Source organism: Ursus arctos, unplaced genomic scaffold (assembly GCF_023065955.2).
Source record: "Ursus arctos isolate Adak ecotype North America unplaced genomic scaffold, UrsArc2.0 scaffold_7, whole genome shotgun sequence".
Classification (NCBI taxonomy): Eukaryota; Metazoa; Chordata; class Mammalia; order Carnivora; family Ursidae; genus Ursus; species Ursus arctos.
The window spans coordinates 66209962-66220129 of record NW_026623089.1 but is presented as its reverse complement, the minus strand read 5'-3'; the positions used below and the strand labels follow the sequence as shown (position 1 = coordinate 66220129).

General features: G+C 53.7%; 1 protein-coding gene across 1 annotated transcript in view; it reads right to left on the bottom strand.

Moving 5' to 3' along the window:
• Positions 1 to 5179: 5179 nt before the first annotated feature.
• The window catches only part of GALNT2 (polypeptide N-acetylgalactosaminyltransferase 2), a 184386-nt gene continuing 179397 nt past the window's right edge, over positions 5180 to 10168 (bottom strand). The window contains exon 16 of the mRNA XM_044386074.3: positions 5180 to 7853. Coding sequence (XP_044242009.1) covers positions 7698 to 7853 — 156 coding nt within the window. The 3' untranslated portion in view covers positions 5180 to 7697. The remainder of the gene's footprint in view (positions 7854 to 10168) is intronic.

Here is a 10168-nt window from a genome sequence, read left to right as displayed (position 1 = left end):
CATTATCTAGTTCTGAAGCCACTTTCATACGTTTTAGGTATTTATTATATAGCGACCCATGTCCTGGTACCAAAAGCTGCATTATTTCGCTAGGTCAGCCAAGGAAGGTCCCATAGATGGTGCTTATGAACAGAAATTTATCTCCTCGTAATTCTGGAAGCTCAGAGTCAGAGAGCAGGGTGCTGGCATGGTTGGCTCCTTCAGAGGCCTCCCTCCTCGCTGTGCAGATGGCCATCTTCTCCCTGTGTCTTCGTCTGGTCTTCCTTACGTGCATCTGTGTCCTAATGTCCTCTTCTTATAAGGACACTAGTCATATTGGATTGGAGCCCACCCCAAGAGCCCATTTTAACTTCTTCATCTGTTTAAAAACCTTTATTTCCAAATAGAGTCACATCCTGAGGTACTGGGGGTTAGGACTCAACATGAATTTTTGGGGGGTGGGGGGAACATAACTGAGGCTCCATAACGAGCCTTAACCACTGTTTACCACCTCCTCAGAGCTGACCCATGTGGTGTAGTGACGTCACTCTGCAGCTGTGTCCTGCCAGCCCTTCGAGCTGCTGTTGCCCCCTAACGGAGAGACGTGGGCTAAGCTCTCACCGAGCCTCGCTCCTGGCACGTGGCTGTGGGGAGGGGAACACTTAAAATCGAGGGGTACGGGCACCTGGGTGGCACAGTTGGTTAAGCGTCCAACTCTTGATTTTGGCTCGGGTCATGATCTCAGGGTCGTGAGATGGAGCCCCAGTCAGCGGGGAGTCTGCTTGAGATTCTCTCTCCCTCTGCCCCTCCCCCCTGTGCATGCTCTCTCTCTCTTTCAAATAGAGAAAGAAGATCTCTCAAATAAAGAAATACAATCTTAAACAAAAAATCGAGAGGCGCTTAGCTGTCCCTCTCCTGAGGCCTGTGGCGTGACTTCCGGGATGTGTGATGGCGGCCCGACACCGCGCACTTTCTTGCCCACACAGTAACCTTCCCTGGGAGCTCAGAGTCTCTAATGCGGATGGCCTCGGTTCCCCGTTTCCGGTCCCCCCTCCCTCTGGGGCCCACACATGCCCACGAGCCTGCAGGAGAGGCCACAATGGCTTGTGGCAGCTGCAGCCCCGGCCCAGGAGGGAGGCGCTCTTCCCGTCTTACCTCTTCCTGACGACCACCCTGTGAGGCTAGTCAGCTGTGCCCGTTTCACAGACCTGGTTAAATGTGGAAACACCACATCTACCAATGTGGAAGCGCCACCTCTCAACTCCCAAGGCCTCACCTTTCACTCACGCGAAGTCCCCTGAGCCTTCTGGAATTGTCCCTCTGCCAGGCCTCGGGGAGGGGGGGCATCGACAGCCTTTCCCACCAGCACCAGTCACCTGCCCTCTGCTCCCCCAGACCCCTCTGTCCACCGCCCTACCCCACTGCAGCTCTGCCCCTGGGCTCTGCGCTCCCCCTTAACCAGCCTCCGACCCCCCCCCACCCTTCCCTTCGGGGCTCCTGGCCGCCCCCCATGGGGCGAGGACGAGGACGGATGTGGCACTGGTGCTTTTCTGTGTGCTGTGCGAGTAAACTGGACAAAGGCTTGGCTTCTAGGAGTCTCAGTTTCCCCGACGGTGAAATGGGGTAACAGCTGTTCTGTGGGCTGGGAAGATTAGAGGTGACTTGGAGGGCAGGGCACTTATTCCAGGGTCTGGCAAGTCACAGCCAGGGTCTTGGGGTCACCCCCAGTACGTCCTTCCTCTTGCCTTTCTTGCTTCTCAAGCCTTACTCCCTATCCTTAAACTTCGGTCCCGCATGGCACCCAACAGCGGTGCTGGACCGTTGATTCGCTCTGCCCCTTCCCACCCCACTCCCCCGCAGGCCGTGCTGAGGAGCTCCGTGGAGGCCGGTGGGCAGCACGCATGCACGTCCAGAGCTGCAGTCCACACAAGGTGGGCCTGGACATGACGGGGTCCTGGATGAGGCCAGGCTCGTGGCAGTCAGGAAACACCTCCATCTCTCTTATCAGGAGCACTTTTACCAAGTCCTTTTTCCGGCTCCTTGCTCACTGGGCAATCTTCTCCCTGTATTTCCCATGTGGCTCCAATATGCAGAGAGGTTGGTCAGAAAATCCCAGGCCCCTTATAGCCCACATGTCATGGGTTCAGCGGGTGGTTGGGTGTTCTGAGCACTTGGTGGTTCCCCTGCAGCTCCTCCTGGGCTCCCTCGCCCACTGCCCAAGGCATTTACTAGCTGTTATTTCTCAAGAGAAATGCAAAGTCAGTGACTAGGAGTCTTAGGGTGTGTGGTTCCCACAAGGCAGTCCCCAAGGGGCTCCTCTTCCCACTTGGCCTTCAGAATCGGGGTGGGAGCTGAGGTCTGGGGTCAATGTCAGACTCCCCTCCGCTTCGCTCTGCCTCCCAGGCCATTTCCAGCTGACGCTGCAGCAAGGAGACAGACCCCCTGAGCTGAGGGATGGTCCGAGATCACAGACGTAGCTCACAGATGTCATCCACACCAAGGTTCTTAGAATCCAGGGGATCCAGGAACTTTGATGGGAAAAAAATGACATCATTATTTTCACAAACCTCCAACTGAATATAAAACTGGGAACTCTGTTACCAGTTTAAAAAAAAAAAAGATCACAGATATTTTCATATTACATTAATTATTGCAGATTTTTCAAAACGCTGCTCACGCTCGTCACGACTTTGAAATCACAGTAGCTATTAGATAGGAGGCCTTGTTATTTAATGCATTGGGAAGCACATATTATAAAAATATTTTGATAATTGTGTCTCAGTCTAATTAGTCGTCTCTGTAACCCAGGCCATGTGTTTTATTCATTTGAAAACCTCAGAAGAAACCCCACGTTGCCAGCAGACATCAGAAGACCCAGAAGCCACTGCTCAGTGAGGGTGCAGTGAGAGTCTTCTCCAAGGAGAAGAAGGAAAGGAAAAGAGAAGGGAGAAAGGAAGGAAGGCAAGGCAAGGCAGACAGGAGGGGAGGGAGAGGAAGGGAGAGGAAGGAAGGGAGGGAGAGAGGGAGGGAGGGAGGGAGGGAGGGGAGAAAGCCAGGAGCAAGAGCCTGGGCGGAAGGGGTGGAGGCAGGGGTGGTCAGGCAGAAAGTCTTTCGTTTTTGTTCCCGACCATGTCAAGCCCCAGGATGGACCTGGAACCCTGTCACCTTTGGATTCCTTGTTATACAAGACAGTAAATGTCTCTTTTAATTTAAACTGCACGTAATTGAGATTTCTCACGTTCAGCTCCAAGTGCTCCAACAGAGAATCTTCTGCAGTTTGAGAGCAACATGACAGCTCATTTCTGTAAACGCGCCAGTGGAGCCTGGCCTGCTGAGGTCTCACGTGTCGGCCTCGGATGGTGACCCCCTCCCCCAGACAGTTCTCCACGCAGCACTGAGGAGGCCTGTGCCTTTTTGAGGCAGTCTTTGTTCTCATAACTGCATTCAAGGCCTGGTTCAAAGTCTGGCTCCCCGCGGGGGTAACCTGGGGTGAGGCCCACAGTGGTCTGTTCGGCAGCCCTGTCCCAGTGCTGGCACCCTGGGTCCTGGCCCCCAGGGGTTCAGGCAGGGGCTGCCAAGCCATCTCTCATTCCTGCTTTGGGACCCTCCAGTCCTACAGTATTTTGGAACCGATGTGTATCGTTTGCAGCAAGTATAATACAGAAAATCAAATACGTACACGTTGTATTACTGGTAAACTGGTTACGAATGGCAATAAACTGGTCTCAAAAGAGTTTTCTTTTTTTCTTTTAGGTAGGTCCATGGACAGAAAAGAGCATGAGAAGAGATTTTATTTTTCTTGGCTGAATATTTTTTAAAACGGTGGTGGGTACTGCTGCGTCAGGTTACAAACTTTGTTATAAATAAATTTTGCAAATCTGATCCTGAGAGCTCCCGTCCCCCTGAAGCCGCAGAAACTCCCTCCACACCCGACTCCACTACCGAGTTGCGTCTCTGCGAAGCCCCCACCCGGACCTGCACAGCACCCTGTCCCGTTGCTTGGCCTTGAACCTTTCCTCCCCTGCTAGGTCCTCAGGATGGTCAGGACCACACAGTTTCTCAATAAATACCGAATGAATAAACTCTTCCCTGACACCAACGCAGGAACCACACACACACACACACACACACACACACACACACACACATTTCTAAAGGGACACTGAGTGTCTCTGAGGGACACTGCACAATTATGCTAAGAGCTCTCTGTTTCTCAGATGGCAGGAGAACTGGGTTTTTGATCGTCTCAGATAATGGGGAAAGAGGACACAGAAATGTGGTCTCTGGAACATTTGAAAAACCTCATCTGGGCCAGCCTGTTCAGTATCCCCCTCCCAGCGCCCAATCCCCATCCAAACTGCCAGATAAAGAACAGGCCATGGCAGTTGTTTTCCTGATGCACCTGTGGGGTTTTTCGAAGGTAGGCATGTTACAAGGCTGAGGATGATGGGGAAGGCCCTCAGCCGGCCTCGGATGGCACTGGGGAGCCTCCGATAACTGGTAAACAAGAATCTGGATTTTAAATACCATAAAAGCTGTGAAAATATTTGCCTCCCCACCCCCACCGCAGTTTGGCGTGCAGGCTCTGAGCACCCAGGGTGGACTCGGGAGTGGCGTGACCTTGAGCAGGTTAGCCCGTGACCTTGAGGACGTTCAGGGCTTCCAGCAGCAGCCTCTCGGCCAGCTGTGAAAGGCAGCCTGTGGCACTGTCTCACAGGTTATGGCGAGACACGTTCAGGGCTTGGCTCAGTGCCTGGCCCATGACAAACACTGCACAAATGATAATGGTTAGTGTCACACAGCACGAGGGCACAACAGCTGAAAGTGAACACTTTTTCAAAGTGTGATAAGAAATGGTCACTGATGGGGCGCCTGGGTGGCTCAGGCATTAAGCGTCTGCCTTCGGCTCAGGGCGTGGTCCCAGGGTCCTGGGATCGAGCCCCGCATCAGGCTCCCTGCTCTTCTGGGAACTTGCTTCCTCCTCTCCCACTCCCCCTGCTTGTGTTCCCTCTCTCGCTGGCTGTGTCTCTCTCTGTCAAATAAATAAATAAAATCTTTAAAAAAAAAAAAAAAGAAAGAAAAAAGAAATGGTCACTGAGCAGGGCCCCCAGAGTAGACAGACCGTCTCCCCAGTCCCCCAACGCTTGTCGCCAACCTCCAGTGAAGGGCAAGAATGATGGCAGCCACCGCCAGAGAGCGATATCTATAAAGTATCTTCTCTTTATTTAAGTTAAACAATTTTCAAGGATGGTTTCCATCTATAAAATGGAAAAAGTACAAGCTCTGTACAGCAGTTCTTCTTAAAAATCAACTGGAAAAAAAATTACCAAACTATATTTTGAATTTGCAAAACATACTCACAGAGACCATCATTTTAGCTTTGATGACGACGTGGGAAAGACCGCCACAGACAGGACAACTACCTTCACCAGGCTGTGCTCAAAGGGCTCTTGGGAAAGAGTGTGTACTTACAGAAACAGGAGAGGGCAGGGTCGCCCGATGACTAAGAAGTAATGCCACCACAGGAAGTCACCTTGGCACGCTGTTGTCTTGTAAACATAGCTCGCCTCCAGAGAGCCCTCCCAGCCCCACCTCTGCCACTCAGGGACGGCATGACCCCAGAAGGGGCTGGTGGGCCTGTTCCGATGGTACAAGGTCCATGAGAATTCTGGGTGGGCTGGGGGTGTGCGGGGGAAGGATTCGTCAAGAACCTGACTCGAATTTGCTTTGCCTTAAAGCCAAATCTGTTTCCTAGCCATGGGGTATTTTTTGCGAACACTGGCAATGGCTCACAGGTGACAGGGTCTAAGATGGGACCCAGGGGCTCGGGCTGAGTCTGGTTCCTGCCCCACCTGTGATCAACAGCCTTGCACAGATACCTGGCCCTCTCCCCGAGGCCTCCCTGTAGTCAAGACCAGCCCCTGAAGACACACGTGTGCAGAGGTGATCCAGCTATGGCCTCCCTGTCCACAGAAGGGACATCTAGTTGTGGGGCAGAGGACAGTCCCTTAGCCACGCCTCTATGCCTGACCCTGGTGACCTGGAGCAAACACATGCGGGTCTTTTGCAGTGAAGGAAGAAAAACCAGTAGTGTCCCCTTTCCTAGAAGAAAAGGGGGGCGGGGAAGAGAGTGGCACTTCCCAGAATGTCAACCCAGCAGAATCTTCAGCAGCCACTTCTCCCTCTGTGACCTCCCAGGCCCACCCCTAAGGGGCCCCAGGATGTGCATTTCTGATGCACATCCCACCACGCAGCAGCCGCCGCGGGTGGCCTGGGAAGGGCCAGCCTCTCTGAGATCCGGCAGGTGTTCGGGAGGGGAGAAGGAAGGAGGGTGTGGCCACGAGAATGACCCAGGGGCCATTCTGTAGGGGGCTGGGGGCTGCCCTGGTACGGTATGTGGGGCCACTGCAAAGGCAAGGGGGGCTCTGCAGGGACATTCCTGGGCATCTCTTCCTGTCACGACTTCTATTTCCTAACTGGCTTGTGGTTATACTGACATCTGCTTCCTAATGCACATGCCTCCTGTTTTGTGCCCACGATGCTCCATGTCATCTGATCGGGCACTGGGTGACTTCCACCTCTCCTAATTCTTGACCCAATGCCCCAGGACCAAAAAGCGGGCACCTGGGCCTGGGAGGGACAGTGTGGGCAGGCTGGATTCCAGAGCCCAGGGACCAGCTCACGGGACACTCACTATTCGCCCAATGCCAGCCCAGGACAGCTTCCTACCGTCGCTTACTGGGAACTGTGAGGCTGGGTTTTTGTTTTTTGTTTTTTTCCCTAAGAGAAAAAAAAATTAATTAAAAAAGACCCAAAGCAACGTTTGTCAAAGTAAGTCACCCATCCGGGTTTCCAGACACCAAGGGCACAGCAGGTGGATCCGACACTTAGCAGCGAGTCCCAAGCTGCAGCCAGCGGAGGGGCCCGGGCCGAGGCCGGAGTCGGGGGACCGCGGCACCGCTCGCCTCTTGGGGCTCGGCCGCAGCCCCCGTAGCACCTGCTCACCGACAGGGTCCAGGGGGCAACAGAGGCCCGGCCCCGAAGGGCCCCGTCCCTCTTCCTTACGGCCGTGAACTAACTGCTTTGTGGGGAATTGACAAGATGAGGACAACCTACAGAAACCATAGGGAACTGACCGTACATTCTCTCTTTATATATATTTATATTTACTGTCCCACCATAGAAAAGTTCATATTCAAATAGAGCAAGAACATCACGTGGAAGAGGGGGTCTGTGCTGGGAAGACAGCTGGGAACAGAGGAGCAGGGACAGGGGAATACGACGTAAACCTGCAAAATGACTGGGTTCGGTGTCGTGGAAACCAGACGTGATTTCGATGGGATCAAAAATGGAGATTTCCAAAGAGTTCTCCTCACGGTGACGTAGCAACGACACCCCTTCCGCCCTCCCTGCCCCCCACCGGTCCGCGTTGGGGCCGCGACTTGGCCGTCCCAGGGGTTGCTGGGGGTGCGGGCGGCCGCGGCCTCGGAAAGGGGGCCTGGCCGCCTCCTGTGGGACGAGGAGCGTGGTTCTCTTTCCTGGCCTCTTCGCTGTCCACCCAGGCCCCGTGCCTTGCACGAGTTCTCCGACGTTCAGACCATGATGGAATACTGAGGTATATAGTTTCGCAGAAGGTTCAAGAAACATAATTGATAACGTGATCACCAAACTCAGCCGGCCGGCGTGGGGGCCGGGCCGGTGCGGCCTCGCGGGCTCTCCTACTGCTGCAGGTTGAGCGTGAACTTCCACTGCTGGGACAGGGCAGGGCCGCACACCTCCACACTCAGGCCCCCGTTCTTGGCCGTGCGGCTGTCCAGGCACAGGTTGCTGCCCACGTGCCGCAGCTTGGAGTTGCCCTCGATCTGCTCCCATTTCTGCAGGAGACAGGAGAGCGCCTTACAATCCCAGCACACACAAAACAGGAGGACACAGAGCCGTCCGCAGGGTCTTCAGCTCTGCTAAAAACCAAACCACCAAGTCTTTGTTTCAGTGTGGGGGGATCTCTGATCATAATGGAGGAGTTACCAAACGCCCCAAGACAAAGCAGCCCCTGGGGCAGCTGAGCGTCCAGGAAAGAAACCTATGCTTTCTGTCTCAGTTTGCAACTCAAAACCTCCTTTCTGGGCCTGCTAGGGGCCGAGTGTCCTGCCTCACCCCTTCGCTCCTTTGGCTGTCCCCTCATCCAAGCACCAGTGCTCTGGGCACCTGCCCATCCTCGGTCATGAACGCAAGGACTTGAGGTAGGGAGTCTCCCGTAGGGAATGTGCGTTCGTCCACAAGAAGGGCGCATCTGGTGCTATTTCACCTCAAGGAAGGAGCCCCAGGAAGCTGAGCCAGCTCAGAGACCCCCATCCTACTGGAAGGCAGCCTGGCTTGGAGGCCATGGCTTGGGCACCTCCACGCTCCCACTTAGGGCCTTCGGCTCAGTTAGACCAGGGGAACGGTGTCAGGTCAAACGAGAGGGAAAGAGATGCCTGAGTGGACAGAATATCATGTTGAGGAACCCGTTTCTAGACTGTTTTCTCGACTAGTCTGTGAGCTCCTTGGTGGGTGTGAGAAACCTGTCTCAGCCACTCTGAGGGCCCCCAGTGCTCTGCATGGCAGGGACCAAGCAATATTTGCTGAGTTCCAAATGTGACTCTTGTAAAGCACAGGGTGTAATGTCTCCTTATTTGAGTGTGCAGACCCTCCCCCACCAAGACCAAACCCATCAACCAACCTACCAACCTCAACCAACTAGCTAACCAAACTCAATCGCGAAACCAGTCAACCAACCAACTCACCAATCAGCTAACTAATCAATCAACCAAACCAGAAAGAAAACAAAGCCCACATCCTAGCCTAAAGGAAGTCTGAGGCCCCTCACCCTGTTGTTTACCCCCATGTAAAAATGTTTGTTCTTTAAAAGAAAAAAAACTATCACACTTTTTTCTCCCAAAAGCTTTCCCTTCATTAATATAGTCTGTGATTCTAATTAATTTTTTACACTGTGTGCACTAAAGCTCCTTTCCGTAAGTATTTTTGCAAATCCCTTTGACACCATGGAATTGAATTCTCTTCCTCCTGCCTCCCCTTCCCCTCTGACTCTGCAAACGCACACACAACACGGACACACAGACATGCCTGGAAACCAAATAGCCCAACTGGCAAGACAGTGCAGCTTCGAGATAAAATGAGCTGAGGAGGGTCCTCTCAAAGGGCAAATGGATGGGGTGGGGACAGAGGCAGAGAGAGGCAGAGAGGAACCCGGCACCCCAAGAATCAGCCTTCTGCACAGGGAGAACAGGATGCTGGGATGTTCTCGTAAGGACTCTATGATACTCATTCCCGCTGCCCGCTAACCTGGAGTTTCTGCCAACAGTGAAATTCAGGGCAATCAGATGAGCGTGGGGAGGTTGCGGCTGCCTGCCCATCATTGCCTCCTTTCTGGCTCCCTGGCTGTCAGTCTTTCCTCATGCTGGTTTCCTCCATTGTCATGTAAAGTGTGTATGCACTGCTGACAGCCCTGCGTGGCTCTGAGTGGCCAGGAATCAGCCTTGACAGAGAATGTGGAATGAATGGAATCTGATTCCCTTCTCTGGAGGGGCTCTGCCTGTCAGGTGTCAAAGCCTCAGCTAAACGGGGAAGGTCGTTTAAAAAAAATAACCAAACTCCAGCTCTGTCTCTGGAAGGTAGAATCTTCAGCCCAGAACCATGGGTCAGATTTCTGGGCCATCGAGGCTCTACCGAAACAGCCCCCACACGGCTCCGCACTGGGTGAAGTCTTGGGACATTTCCATCCCGTGGTGTGAGCCTCTTGGGGGTGTCCATTATGCCTCCCAAGAACTGGGATGGCACCGGGAATACCTGTCAGTTCTGGAAATAAGGCAAGCTCCTACTGAACTCCTCCAGACATTGAGTGTCTACCGGAAACCGGGCTGGGGTTCCGCAGTGTAGGAGACAAGGGGCACCCCGTGAGCAGGCCAGGGATGGACAGATGCAAGCATTTTCCTGACAACTGAGATCTAAGCCAGGGAACTGGTCCCGGCCTCGGTCCTCCCAGGTGACACTGGAGAGGAGGTGCTGACCCTCTGGGTCTCAGCCTCCCCTTCTGTGAAATCCGTCTTGGACTAGAAGCCCACTCAGGCTCCTGGCTCTGGTAGGCTCTGTGCCTCAGTTTCCCTACACCCATCTATCTCATAAAAAGGGA